The 25,103-nt window shown below is 37.4% G+C and overlaps 1 protein-coding gene across 5 annotated transcripts in view; it reads left to right on the forward strand.

The window, feature by feature from the left end:
- The window catches only part of ARHGAP21 (Rho GTPase activating protein 21), a 113,100-nt gene that overhangs the window by 47,389 nt on the left and 40,608 nt on the right, over positions 1–25,103 (forward strand). For all 5 annotated transcript variants that reach the window (XM_061468257.1, XM_061468256.1, XM_061468258.1 and 2 more), the window contains 4 exons: positions 1,493–1,675; positions 7,066–7,090; positions 18,143–18,235; positions 21,460–21,538. In XM_061468257.1, coding sequence (XP_061324241.1) covers positions 1,493–1,675; positions 7,066–7,090; positions 18,143–18,235; positions 21,460–21,538 — 380 coding nt within the window. The remainder of the gene's footprint in view (positions 1–1,492; positions 1,676–7,065; positions 7,091–18,142; positions 18,236–21,459; positions 21,539–25,103) is intronic.

Raw genomic sequence — 25,103 nt, forward strand, 5'->3', positions numbered from 1 at the left:
TTCCAGACTCTTCAGAGGAGCAGAGTCTTGTCAGGATACTTTGGATTCTCTGCATTTTCTGCTTCCAGAAGTAGCACCAAGACCCTTCTCCATTTGTTTGTTTTCCTTACTGAAGAGCAGGGTTGTTGGAGCCTGGTCTTTGAAGCATTGGCTAGTATTTCCTTGTCTTCCCTGTTGGACATACCAAGATGTGGGTTTTCAAGGACAAACCATAGCAACTGTAGAAATGTGTCATTTTTATGTACCTGAATGTAGAGTATTATTCTGATGGGTTAACTATCTCGCCAAGCAACTTCAACATATTGCTTATAGTAATATGTGTTACTATCATTGTGGTTAGAGTAGAAATGCTTTGTCCTCTCTGTAGATGTTGATTGGAGTTGGCTGGACCCACCTTCCCAGTAAGCATTGCAGATTGAGATCCCAGATGTAAGACTAAAGCAAAAAGGATTATTTGGAGCAGCCAAGGGAGAAAACCAAGCAGTAAATTCTGACACGTATCAGCTAGTTCCTAAGCCACAGCAGCAGAGCTATAGGAGGACAAGAAGACTATTATTTCTGTTTGAATACCCTTTGAATAGGCTATAGGCTGTGGTATCTAAATTTGTTTCATGCATCGTTGAACTGGAATATTTAGAGGAAGGTCATAGGCTTTTGTATGCTTTCTTTGTACGTCTTCTGCCTTTGATTTGAAATGTTGTGTGTGGTGTGGTACTCACTTTTAAAATCGAAAAGGAAGATTTTATATAAAGTTGAAAAGATTATTTTTTTTAAATATAATAGTATGTTTCTTGAGTCGTAGGTATATAAAATTTCCCTTAAGAAAATAAAACCCACAAGATGTCTCATAAGACAAGGGATTGCAGTAGGACTGTAAAAAGAAACACACGAGTAAAAAAGTCTAGTTTAGAATTCTCATATTGAAATGTTCATGGAAAGTAGCTAAAGGTGGAGGAAGCAAAGTCAAAGATATGACTGGAGAAAAAGTATGTCTTGCTGAGGAAGCCTAACCACTTGACTATGTTCTTCAATTCTGTTTTACTTGTTCTAAGTGAGGACATACCAGTCAAGAAAACTATGCTTGCACTGTAAGTGAGGAAAAGAGTTGTACGTGTGTGTGAGCTATGTGCGCTCAGAAATGGGGTCCCAAAAGACACATGTTTGTATCTAAAGTAGAAAGCAAATAAAACATGCAAGCTGTACACGTTTCTTGCAGTTCGTTTTGAGCCTTTCACTGTTGTACTTTGACTTCCTTAATATCTAACTTCATTTAAAATTAAAGGTTAATTCTGTATGTAATATGACCAGAGGTGTAATGCTGTAAGGGGAGCTGCTTTACGTTATACATTTCTTTTGATAAGTGATCATCAAGGTATGTTGGTTATGGGGAAAAATAGTAATTTCGGGTGCACATAAATATTTTGGGGGGAGAGGGGTTTGTTTGTTTTAAATTACCCAAATTATGATTCTTTGTGTGTCTCTCTTATTTTAGGCGTCAAAAAACAAAGATGGAAAAGAGCAGAGTGAAGCTGTATCACCATCGGAGGAAGAAGAAACTTTCTCATGGCCTGGTCCCAAAACTGTCGTGCTTAGGAGGACATCTCAGGGTTTTGGCTTCACCTTAAGACACTTCATAGTTTACCCTCCAGAATCTGCAGTGCAGTTTTCTTTCAAAGTAAGTGAAATTAATGCAGAAGCACTTCTATATAGCTTTATTACACTTTAAAAAAATGCAGCATGCTTTAAAGTAAACACATGTATAGATGTGCTTTCATATCTATATCCTATGTGTGTAAGGTGGCCATGCCACTTCATTGTGTGATAGATGTGCACTGATCTGGTCCAGGAAAATGCAGTTGACTGAGTACAAGTTCACCCGAGTTAAAATATTTGTTACCATGACTAAGACCAGTGATTATTGCAGAATATGGAACTATTTCTCTGTACAATTTATTATTTCTTTTTTTACCCAAAGCCAGTGTCATTATTTCCTTTAATAGTGATAGAATTTTAAATATTGAGAAGGGGTTTTCTAGTGAGTTCAAATAAGACTTGATCATTTCAGAGTCATAAAGTATCAAGTTCTCATCATCCATGCTACCTCTCTCAGTTTTGCTTTTGCTTTTCCGCTTAGGTGGAAGAATAGATTCTTGCCAAGATGGGGAATGGGTATCGAAGCTTCACACTCTTTCCAGATAGCGAATTGACTTGTGTCTTTGCAGGAGCCTTTCATTAAAGTTGCCCTTTTTGCCTGTTCTCTGTGGCTATAAGATTTCTTTTGAAGTAGAAAAAGCTTTGCAGGACAAAGTTGGCACATTTTTCTAGTTAACTTCATCTCTTCAGTCTGCACTTGAAAGCCTGGATTCTTTGCCCTTGACAAGGAGTCACTGAAGCTAACTGGAAGTGAGACTATTAGCAGTATCAGGTGATCCAAGTATTTCTGTCCTTCAACACAGGTTATAGAGAGTCAGCCAAGAGCAATCTCTGGTTGAATTCCAATGAGAAACAGAGGAAGGAGGGTGGAGAAGCCTTAGCTGAGCAGAATTAATTATGTGCACTTGTTAGGATCTCCCAACAACCCTATTCATGCTGAAGGTGAAGATAAACAGCATGAGCAGGATTAATCTCCTTAATTAAGAAGTGACTGGATAGGTTTCTTCCTTGAATGTATTACTAGATCTCTCTGAGGAGGTCGATATCTTTTTCACATGCAGAAGGAGATAGGCGGAAGGAAGGGCAAGTAATAGAAAAAAGAGAAAAGGTAATGTCAGCCCCTCACCTCCATTTCACACCTGATGGTGTCTGAGAGAGACCTAAACGGTATGTAGTGAGCCTGATACCTGTAAATCCTGAGATGTCTTGGAAGTTCTGTCTCTCTCTTTTTCTGCAAGAGAGCTCTTAGCGCCTTTTCTCTTGTTTCTTCTCCAGTATGCCAGAATGAATTCATTCTGGTTAATTCATTCCTATTTCTGTCTAGTTTTATTTGAAAATGAAAATAATGAGATTGTTTTAATATCTGTAATACCTTTATTAGGGATTCAGATACATCTAAAGATGCTAAGATTCATTTGCACAGAGTGAAACTCACCTCTTGTCAGCCTGATTCTAACGTGTGGCAAATCGTGATTTCTCTGCCCTTCGGCCCCCTACTAGTTTCTCAGAGCCACAGTACTTTCATTATTCCAGGCATCAACCTGATGATGGCACTTTCCCTATAGATCAGTGCAGAGGTCTTTTTTTACTACAGAGAAGTCTTTGCGTTCTAGCTCCTTTCCTTAGAATTCTTGCAAGGCAAGCTGTTTTGTTAATACCCACTCTTGGTTCCAATTCAGAAACACCTAGTGAAAATTTCTGCTTTGAAAGTTTGGCTCCTGTTGCTTGCAGTTTGTGTGCCTTTGAGAAAGGTCAAGTGGAATCCTTTGGGGAGAAGAGGACAAGACTCGTCACATGGGGAGAACAGTGGGTATCTGTAGGACAGAGAGCATATAATGCTTCTAGACTGCAGCGTGTGGTAAAGCTCACACTACAGCTGGATATTCTGTGGGGAAGAAAAGCTTCCTACACACTAGAGAAGGATGCAGCTTGGAAAGCCGCTGAGGTGAATTTTCTTGGAAGTAAAGAATCCTACCCCGAAGTATGTATTGAGTAGAGAAGAGAGGATGTTATTTTATACACGTCTTTATTTATGCATATCTTTAATAATCTGTTCTCTGTGTGGGTGTATTTGAGGTCTTGGGGTTTTATTTACTTCTTAATAAGTTCAGTGTTCTGGTTGTTAATCTAATAAAACCTTTGTTCAGTTGAAAAGCCTTTTGGTTTTAGTTTTCTGAGAAGCTCACTGAAAGTAAGAGGACTAGGTTGAGAGTTCCAAAATACACTTGTCTTTAATATATTAACACCTAGTAGTACCTGCCTTGAGTTATTTTCAGTACTTCAGGTGACTCTTCAGTTCTGCAGGGAAGGTGAACCTTCCCTTAATATTTCCCAGACTGGTGGCACAACTTTCCCTTGGTATTCGGTAGGGAGATTGCTGTGAGGCTTTCTCCTCCTGATACTCAGAAGTACAGAGCACCAGATTAGCAGAATGAGGGTCACTTTTGTGCAGAAGCAAAGTCCAGCTTACTGTCAAACAGATGAAATTCTACTTAACCTAGTCCATCTCATGGATGTTTCTAAATGTTGCAGAACTTCAGCAAGGATTTCGTTTCAGTGCTGATCAGAAAGACAGTGCTGAACTTTATTATTCATGATGCTACTGATTTTTTTCTAAAAAGAACTATTCAAAACCTGAGTAAAACAGGTGGAATCATGTTAACCAAGAGACTTAGGGTTTGGTGAGGGTAAAATCTAGTTGCAGATATTTCTAGCCTTATATGTTACAAAGCAGACGTCTGCCTTTCTTAGACTTCCACTGCTATCAATGTGAAACTACAGTTCCTGGTAAAGTAACTATACCAATGCTCTAACTGGTGCTATGGGCTACCTCAGTTAGATGTGAAACACAATTGTGCAACACATGAATAAGCATGGTAGTTTCAAGAATACAACTAGGTACCTTAGTGACAAGGGAACAGTGACCTGCACAACTGCATATGAAGGGCATTCATAAAGCTTTGTTTTCTCCGTTTACATCTGAATGGAAAACAGGCCATACTTGGTGTCATCGAAATGATTGAACATGATTGGTCATAATCAATTCAGAGAAGTATCTCTACATATTTTAATCCTAAATATCAGTATGCTAGATTTAATTTACACTATTTGTATTTTTATTACATATATTCTATTTTTATACTAGATTTACTTTCATCTAACATTCAACATGTACATAGTACTGCAGGTCGAGGTCAAATTCAGGGAACTGTGTTAAGTTCTAGTATCTTTTCATGGTTCCTGCACAAGACAGCTCATTAACTACAAATCAAGGGTGTCTTTGTAATTTTTATTAATTAAATAATTTAAAAACATTGTGATGGAGAACACTTTTGGAAGGAAGTGTTGTCTGGTAGGTTTGTTGGGAGGGACAGCCCTGTGTGAAAGACAGTGTGAAAGATGGTCTTGGAAACTGCAGTTTAACACATTTCATTTTGGCAGAAGTGCTTGGCTGTGCTTGTGTGGGGCCACCCACCGAACTGGGAATAGCTGCACATTCAGGAATAATCCATTATGTATTCTCCCTGCTTCGCATGCCTCCTTTCCCTTAAGAAAGTGAATAGGGAGTGCGTGAAAGTTTTCTTAAGCTAGTGTTGCAAAAAGCTGACATGAAATTATGCTGTTAATAACAGATGTTTATTAAGATTTGTTAGCAACGCGAGGATTTTTTTGCATATGAAGTCTGCTCTCCAAGTTCAGTCAGAGCAGCAAGAAGATGATAAAAGAAAACCTCTTTAGGTATGGAAGCAGCATATACTAACATTGTGCAGTGTGTAAGAGGTAAATACAGGAGGGAAAGCTAATTCCAAAACATCTGCGTTACAAAGCATTCCGGTTTTAAATGCCTTAGTTCACTGGCTTGATACTATTAAAAAATGGTGTTTTGCAGCTGTCTTGTATTACAGAGCTTTGCATACCCAGTGACAAACTGAGAAACCCACTGCAGCATTTCATAAATGATAGCATCTCTGTATTAGATAACTTTTCAATTCCATCATTATTTCTGTTTGTTTTATAGCATCAAACCAGGTAGCCTTCCCTATGCATGACCCCTGTTTTCCAGACTATCAGCTCTAATATTTAAAGTCCTAAAGTTGTTTTTTCACTTGACAGATTGGGTGGAAACTAGAGACATGCAGATGTTAGCCTTTTTGAACAACTGTTTGCTGCTGATCAGAGTTCAAAACCAGGTGGCTGTTACAGGGCTTCAAGAGATACAGTGATAAATTTTAACAGTATTCGTCTACTAGTGCGGTACTTTTACCAAAGTACAGAGCAGGCAGGACAAGCTTGAGGTTATATTGTTTGCTGCTATTAGAGTTTGGGTGATAGTGACAATAACAGTGGCTTTTTAAAAGTATAATGGGTACCAATTCTTTAACTCAGTGTTTTGGGGTATTCCTGTGTTGTCTTTTTTTGTTTCTTAAAGTTACCTTTCTGTGGTATCTTATAAAAACGTCCAGCAGAACTTCTGTACATCCTGCAGGAAATGTACTGCGCCTAGGAGAGACTTGTCTCATGCTCATCATTATAGTGTTCATATCGAGGTCTTAACTCTCTTCAAGTCTTTTTCTCTTCAAGTCTTTTTCTTTTGAATGGCTTGCTCAGATCAGCTTACAGTTGCTTCAGAAATATTTAATATGAAAAATACAGTGATTTGTCTTTAAATACAAAGAACTAGAAGTTTGGAATTAATCCATTTAAAGGTAGGAGAAAATATATAGATGAAAATAACTTCTGCGATCATCTCCTTGCTCCTCTTTAGTTCAGGATGAAGCTGTTTCAATTAGCTGAGGTGAATTGCTAGAAATACTTGCCAAATAATACATACATATTAGTCTAAGAAATTGTATTTAAATTGAAATTTTACTATGCCGTGAAAGTTAGAGTTGAGAAAGAAAAGACATCTTTACGTCCTCAAACAATATGGGTAGTAGTAGCAAAAGCAAAACAAACTTCATATTGCAAATTTCAGGAAGCGTACTCTGAGCTTGCAGAATACTTTGTCTCTTGCATATTGTTTAGCTTTGAATCCTTAGATGATTAAAGTATAACCTTTCCTGCCTGGCTTTCAGGGTGGAAACATCCTTGCAGCAACACAGTGCAGTGTTAGGCTTCATGGCGATGTTTCGAGGGTTTTGGTATGGTACATTTGTTTTCAGGTAATGCTGTCCATGTTGTTTTTGTGGGAAGTTTTCATAAAGCTGTTTAGTTGTTTTAAGACGGGTATAACTCTGCATTGTCAGAATGAAAACCTTAATTCTATAAAGCTGAGTATTTGTAAAAGTGCAAGGTAGCAGAATGCAGGCTTAATCTTACAAGTTCTCTGCAAGTCTTCATAGCTGATAGATGCCTGTGCATTTTTTTTCCATTTATTGATTTTTTAACATGAACTCTTTTCTTTTTCCTTAGGATGAAGAGAATGGGAATAGACAAGGTATGTCTTAGTTTCATTCTTTTGCAGATCCAGTATGTTGAGCATTTCAGCTGTGTAATACATTTCAATAGCTATCTAAGAATTTGAAACGTATGATCACTTCAGTGTGACCATCAAGCTGATTGAATTCCATGGCATTGGAGCAAAAGAAAGAAAATACCTGTCTTTTATCTTCACCTATTTAGTGTAGGTGTTTGTTGGACACTATTAATTAAAATGTTCTATATCACTTCTGTGCTGTGTAGATATCGCCTTGTCATGTATATGACAAGACGACAAGAAACCTTTTTAGTACTAAACTTTCACACTCCTAATTTGATCTGCATGTAAGATTCAGAGTTATCTGTGCGAAGTACTGTTGTAAAGGGTTTGAGTCTCATGGATATATTTATATACATGCATTTTAGAGTGCTTGAGAGCAGTCAGTGTGAAATTTTAATTTTGCTGCAGCTTTAATAAAAGCAGCACGTTAAGTATATGAAACCTCGTGTAGGTTGTGATGGTAAAAATGATCCACAAAAGTGGTACATAGCTGTTCTAAAAACAGAAGATAAAAAAATGTTATCTCATTAGCTTCATGATGCTTTCTTCAGTATTTAATAGCACTGATCTAACTTACTTCATCAGGTTTGATACTCTTATGTACATTTTAAGAGATCCGTGAAACATGCTTCAGTGATGTCAGATAAGATGCATGAATAAAATTCTCTTGTACTTGATTTAGGAGGGATGGAAAAATCACTTATTTCAAGGTTAAGGTTGTGCCTGTCAGTTGTGTGTCCCATCCTGTTGCCCCCCCCCCCCCCCCCCCCCCCCCCCCCGTTTTTCTCCTCTCACATTGCCTGTGTCTGCTCTTTCTTAATTCAGGAGTTTTTTATTAATTTGTGCTACATCTCAGTCCCACTTAACTTAAATTTCTGTTTGTTATTTAGCTACATTTTCATCCAGAGTCCCTTTTGCTGATGTCTTACTTTTTCCTTTAAAAAGTGAAAAATGTGTTGATTTAAGTAAGGAAATGAGGTTTTCAGGTTGAGAGCCCTGTCCCACTTTCTGTTCTTCCCAGTCTCTCATGATAGTAAGGCACACAGCAGAGGTGGGATTAGCTGCATATGCAAGTGTAATGTGCTTCAATTTGTGATTCATTGGGCAGTGCTGTGCAATTCACTGAGGACAGGCCTGTTCAAAGGTGGGACCTTTGCTCAGGCAGTATAGGGCAAATGCTTGTTTCACTGGTGGGTTATGATTTTCCTTAAACTGTAGCAGAGAACGGTACCTGGTTTCAGTGTACTTTTAAAAATCTGGTTTGTTTGGAAGACAGAGAACGTGTCTCAACTTTTGTTTCAGGTTTTGAGGGCTCTTTTTTTGTGTAACTGATCTATTAGAAGCGTTCTGGGAAATATGAATTTGCTTGAACTTTCTTACTTTTCCCATGGAAGCAGGTGAGTTCATACATTTCATCCTCTTTTTACTCAGCTGTCATCATCTGCTTGTTAAAACAGTGAAAAGTCAGTGTTTTCCTGTTCCTCATCACTCTTTATTCACTCCCCAAACTTGTAACCTCCTTTGTGCCTTTTGGCATATAAAAATAAAAAGCATAATCTTTTAGGAAGAGAAAGGAGTCAATCCTCTGTGCCAAACCAGCATGGAAGATACCACTTGTGGTCTGGAAAAGGTTCTGCAGTATACTGCTCACATGGAGAACTGGGTCAGATAAAGATAAACAGAGCCACATTTGTATCTAAAATGTTACCCGAGATTTGTTTTCCTTAGAGGAACAGCCGTAAACAAACATACTCGATTTGCTATGAGAGCGGTGCAGGTGGGAGCAAGATTACTTTCTGGAAATTTTTGTGTAGCTACTTAAACTATGAATCATAGCTCAACTATGGCTTATTTATAGCAATGTAGTACGTTGTATGCCTTGAAATACAGATTGGAGGGCACAAAGTTCTCTGGGAAGATAACATTCTCATTAGCAGGAGAGGAGGTTGGACTTGTGCTCCTTCTGGAAAGGGAAGATACAGCTTTGAGATGGAGTATGTAGGTGTCAGTAGAACTTAACCTGCCAGTTCTGTGTATTACACCTTTAAACATAACAAAATGGGACAAAGTCTGTAAGATTTTTCTCCAGCATTCAGCCTGATCTTGGGGGCTGGGAGTGAATGGAATGATGTCTGTTTACATTGCTGTAAGTTGTTCCTCTTCCCAAATGAGGTGTGTAGGTAGACTGTGAGGAGAAAATCTGAAGCGTATCTTGCTTTTCATGTTCACAAACATCATGTTAATTTAGCAAAAGTGGATATGCCAGAAATTCTGTGACGGATTATCACAAGGGTTCTTAAAATAATTAACACTGGAAGATCAGATCGAGCTACTTTGGAGCAGCAGGAAGCTGTTTGTTTGGCTGCTGGCTGTAGCTGGAGGGTGTCCCTTGGTGCTGAAGCACCAGTTGCTTCCACAGCTTGAGGAAGAAGAGCATACTGCTGGGCAGGGTGCCGTGCATATGTCGTGCAGAAGAGCCATCTAGTGGCAAATTTCATGTATTTTCTTTCAAATTTGGTGGGAAAACTTGCCTGTGTGAAGCTCTGTCTTAATTAACAATGAAAGTATCTTAATGATAATTTTTCTTTTGAAGTTTGTAGATGATAATTCGCTTAATTCACTTGAGCTTTCCTTATGAAGCTAAGAGGATTCGAGCTTTCCATTTTTGTGAAGCAGTGTGCGCCAGTGCAGAATTGTCTTTTTTCTCTATCAGTTTTGAGTGAAGATTTCTAATTACTTGCATTTTCTGCTTTGCCCTTCTCACAGGTTAAGCTTACCTTTAGAAGTTGAGATTTTTATCAGGTTCAGCGTTTGCAGGTTTGAGTAGGTGAGTGTGGAGAAGAGCATCTCTATTGCTATTGCCTTTTATTGAAAGCACTCAAATATTTTTTTCAAAGGAGCTGAGTACCTAATTAGGCCTAGAGGGCAGAAGATAAAAGGATGTACTAGGTTTGATGTATTCTAGCAGTGAAATAAATATTTTTATCTAGCTTTATGTTCTGGTATAGAATTTTAGGGCAACTTTCTTAGTATATCTTTAGATTGTGCTCCTGGCTTGCATTAATCTTGCTTTTGGTAAGCAGTAAGATTTCACAGTGTTTAGAATAAAAGGTAGCGCAAATTTGTTCAGCCGAGCTCTAAACTGGGAGTGAGACAGGAAAGATATGATGGCCAAAAGCAAGTAAGGAAGTGGTGGATCAGGTTGTCAGGCAAAGAAAAAGTTAGGATGCTGTGGACAGGAGACACTTCACGGTCAACAGTTGGGGCAGAAGGGGACCACCTCAAGTGTATGCACGTAAAAGAATGCTGACAGGACAATATGATGGTGAGAGCTCCCATGTGTTTTTTGCGGGCCTTTCTGAATCCCTTGTGCAGTCAAAAAAGCAGCATGGGAGGACCAAGCAGGAGAAATTGAAGGTCTGCATGCAGCTGCAGGTGAGATAGCTTGCAGGATCTGGCTAGAGTGCTGCAGTGGATGAGGACATGCTCTTTGGGAAGGACAGGTTGGGAGAGCACAGAGGCCAAGTTGCCTTTGTTCTCAGTTTGTATAAGTATGTAGAGCTCTGGCTTGGGATGGATGCCCGCTTAGAGCTTATGGTCATGATTTGCAGGCAGACCCACGTGGGCAACATTTTGATGGGTATCTGCTACAGATCCACCTGATCAGGGAAGCAGTAGATGAGGCTTTCTTAAGACAAGCAGTGGAAGCTTGACATATGCAGATCCTGCTCCTTATGGGGGACTTCAGTGCACTGTTACCTCCTGGAAGGGCATCATTGCAGATTTACCCTAAAAATTTTGTAGTTATTTGAAAGGTTGCTATTCTTTTATACTTCTACTTGTTGGTAGGTTGATGACCTTAAGCAAAGCTATTAAAATGATTTTCTAACAGGTCGAAGATGCAGATCTTTGTTTATGGGTTCCATTCTCACTGCATGGAGACTTTGATCAGCTTCTGCTGTTTTCTTGAGAAATTCTGTTACACTGACCGGCTTGTATTAACTTGGAGTTTTTCTGGAGTTGCCCTATTTCAAAATTCTGTTTGAAAGATCTCACAGATGGAAGTCTCCCAGGAAAGCAATGTAGGACTATTTGGAGACAAGCTGAAAAATACCTATACCTATTAAAAATATTAATATTTCATATTAAAAACTTGTACTGTCAACATGTGGTAAGAGGTACTGGAGAAAGCAATCTCCATTGCCATGCTGCCTCCATGCCATTTCATTGTGCACTTAATACGGTGGATGTAGTGTTGTCCTTTAAAGACTTCCTGAAGCAAAATACACATTTAGTACACATTAAACGGGTTGGTCATTTCTCGTATCGTGTCCTAAACCATGTTGTTCTTCAGAAATGTGTGGCTTGTGGATCATGATTAAATACATTGCAAGAAGCATATAGAAATAACCTGAAAAGAATTTCATCTTTCATATGAGAACTATTTTATGTTTAATACAAGTGCCTGGGAATCTAGTATAATTATAGTTCAGTATCTTTTTTTTTTTATTTTAATATGGTATTCTTGCTATTCTTCTATTTCTGTGTAGAAGTATCTATAGCAACTAGCTGCTTATCTTCCAAAAAAAGAAAAAAATGAAAGGCATCTTAGGTGTATTGCTTGGTGTCCTCTTCTGTAGAGCCTGAGCATGTGCTTCCTAATGACACTTCAGACATCTGTTTTCACTGAGGTTTCTGGATTGTTAATTTTTGATCAACAGGCTATTTTTTGAAATGTTTCTATGGATTACAGTTTCAACCCTTCAGTAGTCTAAGCTAAATAGTTCCAATATATGACCTGAGCTCCTTCAGCTATGTGCAAGTCTGGTTTGATGTTGTAGAGCTGAGTGGAAAAAAAAGGAGGAAGAGGTTTTTTTAATTCCTTGCTGCAGCTTACATAATACCTCAAGTATTTGATGTTTCATTTCTTTCAGCAGACTGATTCCTGTGATGTAGTTTGTGTTCTCCCAGGAGTTAATTTAATCCCACGTTTTTTAACATTATCGTCTGTCAGCTCAGTCTGTTACAAAATAAACTAATTGTGCCGGTGGTAATGGAGCAAGGGAATGAATGTGAAAGCATCTTTTTGGCAAAGCCATAGGTTGCTGGGATGATACGGTCCTAGGGTGTATTATAGTAGAATTAGGAGTAAGGGACAAGAGGTACATAACACTAATGCTTTAGGCTAGTGCCACAGTAAATTGTCCTTTTTAAAGGATTTTTAATCCACCTTCATTTTTTAACACTAAATATTGAGAGTGTTGGAAGAGGGCTCGTTTAAATTTTCCACTGAGGCCAAAACCTGAGGATTTCTTTTTCCCTTAAAATACATCCAGAATGTCCAGCAAAGTGGCCTTCCAAGTTGTCACATATGTAACATCTCTGAGTAACTACTGTTGAGTTTACCTCATCTTTGATTTTTAATAAAAATGCAGTGCTGTGTAAGTAGAATTTCTGTGGATTTATGGGAGAGTCTGTAGGTTCACTAGAACGGATATAAGTTGAATGGCTATGCATTTATCTCAAAACTACAGTAAATCCTCTAGACTGTTAAATCATAGGTTAAGTTTTAAACTTGAAAAGGTTTTCTTTCAGGTTTGAGAGAATTGAAAAAACTTTTAATAATATTGGCAAATAATGCAAAGGGGAAGCATGGTTTTGAAGAGTTTGTAGTTAAGTTGAAACTGTGTTACATGTTTTCCATAACAGTGCCAGATTGTTTTTCTTTTCTCCCCACCCTGCCATGAAGATAGAATTGAGGTTCTATTAGTCAAATGGTTTAAGAGAAGAGTGAGTAAAAGAAGAAATATCTTCGAGTTGCCTAATCAAAATGTCAGAGGTGCTTTGAGTAATAACAGAGGGTATGTTTCCTCTGTCACAGAGTTGAATGCCAGGTGTTTCTCTGCTAAATGACTCAGCAGTGCTATTTGACTTATTATCATCCTCTTTTAGAGGCTCATCCCTGGCACTGTATTTTGACAGTGAGTGCAGTAAACTGTAAGGGCTGGGCTGTGACCTTTGGGCTCATTCTCTGTAGTGGATTGCTAGTGGAGAAATGCTTACTGTGTATGAAATTCAGTTTGCAGATTATAAAATCCAGGATTGTCTTTAGTTAGACTCTCTCTGTTAAATGTAATCCTGCCAGTTTTGTGATTTTATGTTTAATTAAATGAAATCTCTATTAATAAATTTAAGTACTGCTGTATTGTCAGCCATCTATTTTTGAGTAGCTTGGGAAATGATTAGCATATTTTTGATTCAGGGTTCATATAGATCTCACTTTATCTGTATGTATTGTCCTCCTTTGCCTAAAAGGTGTCCCAAGAATCAGTGCCACTCAGCACTGTTGCATCAGTGAGTTCAAATGCCATGGCTGTCCGAAAGCATACTTGTAGATCTTCATGTTGAAGAGGAATGTTTCTCCCTCTTGAGTCAAAGATGTACATAAGAGCCTGTCCTGATTTACTAATTTGAGGTTTTTTATGGCATTGGTAATTCTTTAATATAAAAATTACAATCACCCTTTTGCTGTCTGCTGAGCATAGGGCCAGGAGTAAAAATACTCTGCGTAAGGCTAACAAAACTGTAGCCTTCCTACAAAGCTGTAGCATTCCTATGTGATGAGGATTTCTAAGCACAGATCAGCTGTCCTGGGCAAAAGATTTTTTCTTTTTCCTCTAGGAAGAGAAGAAATGGCATGTTTTTAACTAGCGGATTCTTAAGAGAGTCTGTATAAGGAAGTATGTATTGCCCTGTCCCCTGCAACACTTGCAGGTTTGTGCTCTTCAGGTCATAAAGACAGCACTTTGGTATGGGGGTTGGTTGGTTTCTTTTGTGGGTTTTTTCCCCTCTTCAAAATGTAAAGTTTCTTTGTCAGAGAGTTGTCCTTTGTGTAGTTTTTATGATTTGGATCTTTTTATCTGACTGTATTATATCAGAAGGTTAATAACTAAAGAGAAGTGATGTGTTTGTTGCTATTTTGTAGCGTTTAGGCAGATTTGGTAATATAACTTCTGCCATGTCATTTGGTTTTCCAGAGTGCTCCATCCCTGGCAGTGTTCAGGGCCAGGTTGGAGAGGGCCCTGGGCAACATGGTCTAATGTGAGGGGTCCCTGCCTGTGGCAGGCTGGCTGGAACTAGATGATTGCAAGGTCTTTTCCAACCCTAAGCATTCTGTGAATTGTGGAGCAGTATATTAATACTGTCTGATCTGCAGACAGTAGCTGAAAAACTAACTCAAGGTTACTACATTTGGTAGTAGTAGTTACGTTCCCTATGCAGCAGCTGTATTCCAAACTAGCATTTTAGGGGATTGATTTAGAATTGGCACCTAGATAAAATTGATTTATTTGTGAAGTAAGGGGAATTAGAAGTTTTGCTGTATATGACCCCCATCTAAGTAAATTATGAATGTTATCAACTCTTATTTTTACAGTTCTGTTTAAGGGTAGTGAGTTTTTTAATATTCCCTTTTATTAAAGGGAAAGAGAATTTTATTATTAAACATGAATCTTATTTTATTTGACGTGAAAATGTTTGTGTTGGCTAGGAAAAATACTGTTGCAGTAAACTGCTTTTCAATGTATGTCTTGCATTTGATTTAGAAGTTCATGCTTCTTCAGATTACTTAATTTCAGTTGCATAGACTAAAGACTGTATTTGATTTCTTACTACCCTTGTTTAAGCCAATGAATTTTTGCCTTGAGCCTTCTGTATACTTGGTGATTCATTTTTATTTACTTACTTCTGATGGTGTTCAAATAACAGTTTGCCTGCTCTTGAGTTTTGTTTTTGTTTGAATAGCATCACTTAAGCTAGTAGTTGTACTGCACAGAATATTCTAGTTGTTCTGTCAATAAAACTACATTACTGCCTGCACAGTAACTTGAGTTTTAATTTTTCCTGACTGGTGACCATTTACTCATACTTGAGATCTTTCCGTGCTAACAAGACTGATAAAGGAAATGACATCTTGACTTTATGGACTGTTTTCAGTTTCTGGTCTGCTAGCTTGTGTACTTAGCAACTTTATATATTTGTTTCTTTTACTGCTCTTACGGAAGACTGCACCTTTGCTTATAGCTGCACTAATGGAGAAATGAAGTAAACATGAAATTCTTTTTCACAGAAATTGTGGTTTTCATCTCTGCTGTCTCCTTGTGTATGTGAGTGTTCCTGGCATCCTGCGCTTTCCCCTGTTTTTTGTGTGTGTGATGTCTTGTTTTTCACGTGCAGTTGAAGATTTGGGAGAAACTGTCTTATTTCATGCTAGCCTGCAATGTAATGCTCAGTTGTAAAGTTGTTTACAAAAGTAGGGAGGAGGTAAAGTAATACACAGTAATGAGCACAGGAAAAGCACTGGCAAATAAGACTACATGTCTAACAGACTAGTAGTATGAGCTGCTTTACTGCTAATTGTTGTATCACCTTGTAAGGAATTGCTGGTGTGTTCCAAAAAATTAGGCCTGTCAGTACTAGAAAGGAAAATTGTGAATGAGATCTGGTACTATGTAGTGCAGAGCCAGAGAACTTAGTGTAAAAGTTTCACTGTTATAATCTGCTCTAGATGATGGACTTTGGAAGGTGGGGAAGTTTAGGCTCGCATTCTGAACAGTATCTTGCTTTTGCCTGATGATTGGGTGCAAAAAGGAGCCAGTGGAGATTTAGGCACAGTTAAACTGAAGTGTAGCAATTGTTAGATTTTGAGACATTAGGCAAGTTACCACATTGTTCGTTTTACTTGGAATTTATTTCTGTAATGACTGAGTGCACATCCACAAGGTTTACACCCGCTCAGTTGGTCTGAAGAAAGTGGCGTTGGCTTCCACTGTCAAAAAATACTGTTTAACTTCATTTGCATTTCAAACTCAAAATACGAACATACACTTTGAAGCTATGTATTCAAGAAAGTTCATTTTTATGTTACTGATGGGAAAAAGTTTTGGCTTGTGTTCAAATATGTGAAAGACCAAGGAGAAATGAAGAACATGTATTAATCTGCTAAAGCCTGGGAGTCCTAGCTTTTCTTTTTGTCTTGTATTTGGATGTTACTGAGCTGTAAAATGAACCTGACAATGTAAATAACACTTTAAACCTTTCATGCCAATATTTTACTTCTACATTGATCTTTAGGGTGGGGGTTCACCTTCTGGGGAAGAAGAATGACTGTTTAATATAGTGTCCTTCTGCATTTAGGACAAAGAACCAAGTTTAATGCCTAATTAGCTTTCAGAATCAGTCTATCAGATAGCTGTGAAAACCTGAAACAAGAGCCTATGGTGCTGAAGAACCTCTTGGTGTAGCTAGCAGGTTGGTCAGAAATCGGATGCTTAGGGAAGCCTTCAGTCTCTGGTCTTCATAAATTGATACAGTTTTCCCCTCTTACGTCAGAAGTGGGAAGTGTATGAAAGGTATTTGTGTTGGATGTTGAATAGGAGTAACCTTATCTGCATGACCTCTTGCTTTGCATGTTAAAGTATGGACAAGGCATGAAGTAGCAGTTGAGTGTTAAGCAAACTGGCAGTAGGCCACTAAATTATTATTTTTATTTTTTTTTATGAGCATTTGTAGAGGAAACTGAGGTAGCCCCTTGGTGTTTGAGTTATGAGATATTAAGTGTTATAAATGAAATGTGCCATGGGAGCTGCATTAGTTTTATTTTTCTTGACATTTTTGGGATCGTGTATCTCTTCACTAAAAGGTTGAGTGGCAATACTGGGAGGATGTTTGGTGGTCCTATGTAAGGTCATATATCTTGTAAGCCATTGAAGCAACCCTTTGTTCATGGCATCTGGGTATGTTATACTTGACTAACCTTGTTGAAACATTACTGCCTCTTACAGGATGAGACCCTCTCACGTGTTCAGTGTCTACTTAATTCATCAGATTAAAGATGACAGATATTAGCTTTGGCTCACAAAGAGCATTTTGTACGTCTTGTAGCTGTGTCCTGCTAATAAAATTTTGAAGTATTTGGGAACTGAGCTGCCAGCTGGAGTTTGTTGATTTATAATTCAGTTGCTTTGGATTTAGCAATTACCTGATTTTATCCAATCAACTTTGTGATTGTTCTCTACCAATCTGGAGTTATTTTGAGAAGGTCATTTAGAGCTATATGAGTAAGCCATCTTGTTCCACTGTTTTGTGGTAAAATGGCAGGACACTGAGGGTCTGCAGAATGAAGGCAATAGGCTAAAATGTATATTTGAAAAATGTGAATCAGAGTCAGAGGGAGGTCTGGTTTTGGGCAATTTATTAAAACTCTTCAAATGATGAGCTTTTTTCCACATAGAAGTTGAATCAAAAATATACTGTAAAAGTATACTGGGAAGGCAAGAATACAGAGGTGTTACGTTTTTTAACTACTGTAGACTAACTTCTGCGTTGTGTATATATGGATACTACATATACTACAGTACATGCAGACATTATAATTTGCTTTGAATTCTACATTACTTTTTGATTTTTGATAAATCTTCAAGAAAATGTTAGACTTTATCTTGGAGCATCTGAAAAACAGTGTTAGAAGATCGGTTTCGGTTCCATGTGGGCTATAAGCCAATGTTATGGGTTTTTTTCCCGTCTAAGGAAAGATGCAAAAATTTTATTTTCCAGTTTGCACTACGAGTTCTTACTCAGCTTGTCTGGGTTTATATCTTATGTCAGATAGCAGTCTAGAAGAGGAATTCTTACTGAATAGTGTAAACATCAGCATGAGGATGACATGAACCTGAAAAATACTACTTACTGGAACATATTCACAAGTTTAAGTTTGAGATACACCTCCCCCCCCCCCCCCCCCCCTTCTTTTTTCCTCAGACACATAAAAGATGTTCAGTGTAGTTGCATTTAAAACTCCTAGTCTCTCTTCCTTCCCTCACCCACATTGATCCTGAGTCTTCAATATAATGACGAATATGGCAGGGTTGCGTTTCATAACAATTCTTAAAGTGAAAACATTTGTAATGCAATATAATGGAATGCTATTAACAGCTATACTTTCTTCCCCAGGGAAACAGAGAAACAGACTGGAGCCAATGGATACCATATTTGTTAAACAAGTTAAAGAAGGTGGACCTGCTTTTGAAGCTGGACTGTGCACAGGTACTGCTTTTCTGTAACACTGGTGACATGCTTGTGTATGTGATGTAAACTATATAATATGGTTTAAGCTTCAACACGTAGTTCTGTCTTCCTTTTAAACGTAGTTCTTTCCTTTATAAGTATGAAACCTCTCTTAAATTTTTCTCCAGTGTTTCTTAATCTCACAAGCACCATTGTGTTCTCTCAGGAAGTGTTGTATAAAATATATTAAGACATTAAAGCCTTAGTCTTTTTGGCTTATTATCTTTTAAAAAAGTAATAAGTAGTACCAGATAAAATATGTGAGGAGGAAGTGAAAGAGGAAGAAAACAGCACTTTTCAGCTCCTATTTCTTTTGCTTTGTGACAAATGAATAACCTCAAAGCATTCAGGTTTTTGTCCTTTAAATTATTCCACCTCCTTAAATCAAATGGAAACAATCCATGTTTATATCTTACAAAATTTTGTTCAGTTGTTCAATTTAATCAAACTGGAGAGGAGAAAACTTATTTTTTCATGAAGTGCCAGGTACTTTGTCACACCTTTACTTAAATGTTGAAGGGAAAAAAAGCTAAGTTAGAGTGGGAGGTCTTACAAATGTTAGTAAGTTACGTAGATGGATGCCCCCACAACACAGGTTTCTGTTCTTAAAAATATGGCAAAAGATAGGGTCTATGAAAGGATTGTGGTTGTGTTGACAATGAGATGTTATTTTCTTTTTTAAAAACAGTTATATACATGCATTTGACTGGAATAGGATAATTTTTGTATGTTTCTTCCTAAGGAAATACAAAGGTTCTAGACTGATCAGCAGTTTAAAAACAGTGCTGGATCTTCCTTGTACAGTATAAGGCATTTTTCTTTTTTAACTCCTCCTTAAGTAGTTATTCAGGAAGGGGCTTCTTTGGCATTCTTTTAATGCTGTTGCATAAAGAAATGTTTTGGCTTGATAAAGTGCAGCATATGTTGAAGTTGTACTGAGGAGCCATGTTAATTTTCACTCCGTTCAGTGTTTGCCAAATTGAAAGAGATGAAATCTGTACAGAATACTTTATTTTTAGGCATAGAAGAGATTTTTAGGAGCCGAGGATAAAGAACAGAAAATAAATTTTTAAATTACCAGAATATTCTTCTTAAACACATTGCTGGGAGCAGTTATATCCAATTAGGTCATGCCACTGTTTCTTGTTGGAAACTTCAGGGTGAAATATATTGCTATATCTGTATCTTGAAATCATATTATAAAACACTCAGGGAATAATCATCCAGTTGGATTGCTTGGCCTCTGATACAGACCCTTTATACATTTCTTTTTTTGTAGAATCATCTTTGTGGTTTTCTTTTTTGTTTTTTGTTTTTTTTTTTTAATTTCAACTTGGTTTTGTTTCATGGTCACACTAATGGAAAAAAAAAAGTCAAAAATATCATATTAAAATACAGCCAGCCAGATTTCCCATGTTTTGATCTTCATGCTGCTTTTTATGTCTTTTAAGAAATCTGGAGAGGGACTTTTTACCAGGGCATGTAGTGACAGGACCAGAGGGAATGTTTTAATACTGAAAAAGGATAGATTTAGATTAGACATTAGAAAGAAGCTCTTCAGTATAAGGGTGTTGAGGCACTGGAACAGGTTGCCCAGAGAAATTGTGGCTGCCCCATCCCTGGCCATGTTCAAGGCCAGGTTGGATGGGACTTCGAGCAACCTACTCTAGTGAAGGGTGTCCCTGCCCATAGGAGGGGTTTGAAACTGGATGAGCTTTAAGGTCCCTTCAACCCAAACCATTCCATGGTTCTGTCTATATGCAAGAATATAAAGAACTAAAATGTTTGTGGAAAGGGAGGTGGTGTGTGTTCATACTAATTTCTAGTTTGATCAGAGGTATCTAATGGAACACCAAATTGATAGACAGCTGTTAGAAAAAGCTTTCATGCTTAAATATCCTTTTTTGACCTACAGGAACTGGCTTTCCCCTTTATGTACTCCTGAAACTGAGCAAAGTTGTATTTTTCAGAATTGCCTGTTCCCACTTCTTTCATGTAACCGTTCTGCACTGTCCTACACACAAGATTTTTGACAGGATGATTGGATGTGTACTTCAAGTAGGCTTGTTCCACTGCTGTGTGTAACCTAGTTTGTTTCTTTGAAAAAACCCCAAACCTGCACAAGAATGGATAAGATCACATGGCCTGCTTTACAGATGTTCCTAATTGCAGTTTTTAGTGGAAATACTGAATAAAGATCTACATCCACAGGCAAGTTCTGGAACAGCCTGGAAAAGAGCCAGTTTTCAGTTCCAGAGAAAGATCTGGTGTTTTCTGAGGCAGTCTTGCTACAGGACCTAGCAGGACATGGTTCAGAGCTTGTAAATAAGAGTATTTTTTGGCACAAACTAAAGCATTTATTTTCTTGCAACTTTTTGAAAGGATTTACTTTGGTGTTGTACTGAGCATTTAAAAATTAACTTTGTATTCATTAAAGTCCAGTTTCTCATACCTAATTGCATAAGGTATGTGTGTGGGAGGGATGGAGTTTGCCATCCATCACAGGTGCCTGGCAGTCATGTGGATTGCTGGCAAGCATTGAATGTTGCCACCAGCCTTTCTTTCGTTGCTTAAGAATTTAGACACAAATCTCTTTCGGAGTTCTTTCAGGTGAAGAAGAGGGTGGTAACAAGCTGGTAGAAGTGCATACGTAAACTGAAGCCTTTCAAAATATCCATCCTTTATTTCTCAGAAGTACAGAACTGCAGTATTTGCTGCTATTAAAGGACATGTATGGAGCTACACCTGGCAGTGTTCTGATGTAAAGTTTGGGTTTATTTTGAGGTTAAGTGCTGGAATGAAATGTCTACTTACAATTCATTTAAGAATTAGGCAGGGTTATCAGTATATGTTGCCATACATCAAAAACTTTATTTTGAAGCCTTTACTTTGAGCCTTTCTGTAGCTTACACCTGCTTGTGGTTTTCTTTCTATGAGTTTCTAGGTAATTCATTTGGAAGGGTAGAATGAAATACCATACCTGAAAATGTTCTGAGAAACGAGTAGAAACTTGGCATCCTGTATAAGGTCACGTTGTTGTATTGTGCATCTTTTATTTTCTTCTTTTTTTATTTTGAATGATGACTAACCTTAGTTAAATGTATTGGTGATCTTGAATATCATGAGGTATGGGCATACAAAATGAAAATGATCAAAAAAATGTCTAGACAAATTAATTGAAGATAAAACTTTTCCTTTTTCAGGTGACAGAATTATAAAAGTCAATGGAGAAAGTGTTATTGGGAAGACATATTCTCAAGTCATTGCTTTAATACAGAACAGGTAAGATAATATATTTAATTATGTGCCACATTTTTTGTATATTAAGCAGGAAACGACCACATGATGGTTCTGAAAAAGTCACTGTATTTTTAAATTTTCCTTAATACACACTGTTTTACTATTACTATAGTAAATAGTAATACTATAGTAATTTACTATTACTATTTACTGTTATTAATTACTACATTACTATTACTGTTCTGTTTTCATGTATTTATTGAATGCTGAGAAAGGTTTGAGTATGGATGTGCTGAATTGGGCACACAGTCTTTTCATTTCAGTATTTGTCCCTTGTTAGCAAATCACACTTAAGGGTTACAGAGGAAGCTAGTTTGAACTTAAAAGAGGAGGATTAGGTAGATGCATACCACATCTGTCAATTTAAAAACAACAACAGAAAAATCTATCTTGCTTATGAGATCTGTTAACTAGAAATCAGTGTATCTGGTAAAGGCAAAATGTTATGCTAGTACACACCTGCAAAACATCTGCAGTACATCTTGGCTTTCCTCTATTTTGCAGTAAGTGATGAGCCTTGCAGAGTTGAGGAAATGCTGATATTTACTTGCTCCTGCAACTCACAAGGGCTTGTTAAATCATGTCCATACACGAATCTAAATACTCCTTTTCATGCCTCGTATCTGCCTCCCATTTTTACAGTTTTCTTGGTGCCAGTTTCTCTTCTATAGCAACAAGTTTCCAGTATAATAATATGTTATCTAGAAAGATGTATTATGATTAGCATGCAGAAATGTTCTCTAAATGCATCTCATATCATGTTATATTTTTAGTAAATCTTCACACATTAAGACTCAGGTATGCTTACAGTTAAAGTACGAAAATGAAGTTCCTGATATTACAATTACAGTGGAATCTTTATTCAAGATTTCATTCAAGATAAATAGATCCCTGCCTTTTATTTTTTCTCTCCCCTTTTTTTTTTTTACCTGTTCAAAGTTATGACAGCAAGGTATAGTGAAATGCTTTTTGTGTCATTAGTACTTTCTATACAAGAGCCAGAAAGATGGGGTCTGTCTTTTTTTAATAACCTTTCCTGGAGGTAACACTAGCCATGTATTGTTTTTTCATTTCGTATTTGTACAGACAGAACTATTGTACCGTAGTGTATACCCAAGATACGGGATTTTATTTTACATGCCCAACAGGTACATCAGTCAGTTAAATCAGAGATTGGGTTGGAAGGGACCTTAAAGATTATCTAGTTCCAACCCCCCTGCCATGGTTGCCCCATCTTTAATGGCCTGTGTGGCCAGAGATTCTTAACTGTAGGTCTCCTTGTGTATAAAGTTTCATTTTCAACCCTGTGACTGTACATGGCAAACTGTTCCAGCAGAATGCAACCCCTGCCCACTGTGGATAAACCAGGGACACCTGAACAAGGCCTTATCAGCGGTTATCTAGTGCAGCCAGGAATGGCATAGTGCACTGCTGCATCTGTCCCTCTGATTTCCATGAGTGCAGAGAAGATGAAGGGATGCCATTGTTAGTTAGAAGAACAATTTGTTGCCTTGAGCCAGATATGTACATCATAGAAGATGGTAACAAAAGTTCATGTGTATCTTTGAGTGTTTTATGCAGAACATATAACCATCAGGAAGTCTTCAGCTGGACCTCTTAAGATAAATATTAATCCTGATCCATAGGGAGAGCTAAAACTCCAGATCAGGTGTATCTTCCTTGTAGGCAATACTTATGTGACTAAAGAATAATCTCTCTAATTCTTGAAAATGGTATTTTTATGCTCAGAGCAGTTTGTTCTGCACATGTGCTGCCATTTCCTGGCAAGTAAAATTATATCATGGTGTATACGTGTCGTTTTAGCATGTTGTTCTTGCATCAGCATAGCTATTCTGGGTCAGACTGATGATCTGTTTGCGTCAATATCCTCTTTGATAATATCCAGAAATGGATTCTTAAGACTGTGAAAACACTGAAACTGTTATAGAGTGATATTTGGTCAGGTAATACTAGCCCACTTCTCAGAAATCCTTGGTTTAGGAACTTGCTGAAGCAAAGGTCTTATCTCCATCACTTGATTTAATAGTTCTTGATAGGTTTATCTTGCACAACTTCACTTCTGAGTGAACTCTTCATACTGAAAAATACCCACTGACAAAGTTCCTGCTGGTTTGTGTCTCAGCTGATCTTCCATCAAGCACACCTTAGTTTCTTCAGTAGGCTTTGTGGAAGCAACTTGATGAAAGACCTTTTGAAAGGCTGAGTTGTCCATTGAAATATCCTTTATTCATGACTAAAGACAGTTTCATACATAGTCTCAGTATGTTCTGTGATGCTTTTCTAGACATTTTAATTACAGAATTTGTAATTCTTGTTTTCAATTGCCCTTTCAGACTTATTGCTGACTGTAGGTGCTTATTCTTTTGTTGGTTTTGTGATCATCTTCAGAGCAGTTTTTAAGGATATGACATATTTTATCATCTCTTATCTCTGAGGAGGGAGATCGCCCCCACACTAACTGTTCAGCTGTTTTGAAGTGAAACTCAGTCTGGACTTAGTGATTTTTGGATTTTATCACTCAATTTCCATAGCTGCTGTTTTTCTAGAAAAGTTGTTCAACTGTAGCTGTTTGTCCTCATTATATAATGCTGCAGACATCAGAACTTAGCTACCTTAAATGAAATGAATCCCATAAATTCTGGTGGGGCTTATGATGAAGTATGATTCAGCCATGTTTTGTATTCTCATAAAAGTTTCAAGCTGTGTCTAGAATGTTACCTATTTTGCTACTTAGACTGATTGCTTCCTCTGGAAGGTGGAGGGCACACCTCAAAAAACTTGCTGGAAATAACTGTGTCCTGTAAGATTAATTATGAAATCACTGTTAAGTCAGGGTTTCCTACTGTACTTTACCAATAGCTGTTAAGTTTGGTCCATGAAGAATTTATTCTCATCTGTTCACATAATCAACATGGAGTTACATTGATTATTAATGTAAACTCTGTTAATTATTTATAGTTCTAAATAAAACAAGAAACAGATTCTGATTCCCAGCTTTTTTTTTCTTATTTTTTTGAACTGTGGGGAATTTGGATTATTAGGTCTATTCTGCTTGTTTCTCCTTGCAAATTCTTCTTGAAATTGTTTGGTTTACTTACAAATGTACAGAGTTCAGCTCTTGAATCTGTTTCATTAATCCAAAATAACACATCAAAAGATAGTCTTTGTGATCAATGCTTTAGTTTCATGACTCGGAGACAATAAATTTAAAAACTCTCAAAATGTGTAATGAAAGTCGTTACATCTCTGAGAATTCACAATACGGTTTCTAATATTTTAGTGTAAACAGCCATTTTGTGTGGTGGTTTTTAGTAACACTTTATAATTCAGAATTTGCATGTAATAAATACACCAAAAGCATTCTTTGATACTTTTTGTTTCTGATCTAAGAATTGAAAAAACACTGAGAGCATGTCATAAAATGTATAGCAGGAAGATCCAAATACTCTCCAGAAAATTCTGCAGACAAACTGAAATAAAATACTTATGTATCATTCAAATAACTATATACTTAAAATATTGTTCC

Source organism: Pezoporus flaviventris, unplaced genomic scaffold, assembly GCF_033815535.1.
Source record: "Pezoporus flaviventris isolate CSIRO_AGI_PZ_B2104156 unplaced genomic scaffold, CSIRO_AGI_Pfla_v1 ptg000047l, whole genome shotgun sequence".
NCBI lineage: Eukaryota > Metazoa > Chordata > Aves > Psittaciformes > Psittacidae > Pezoporus > Pezoporus flaviventris.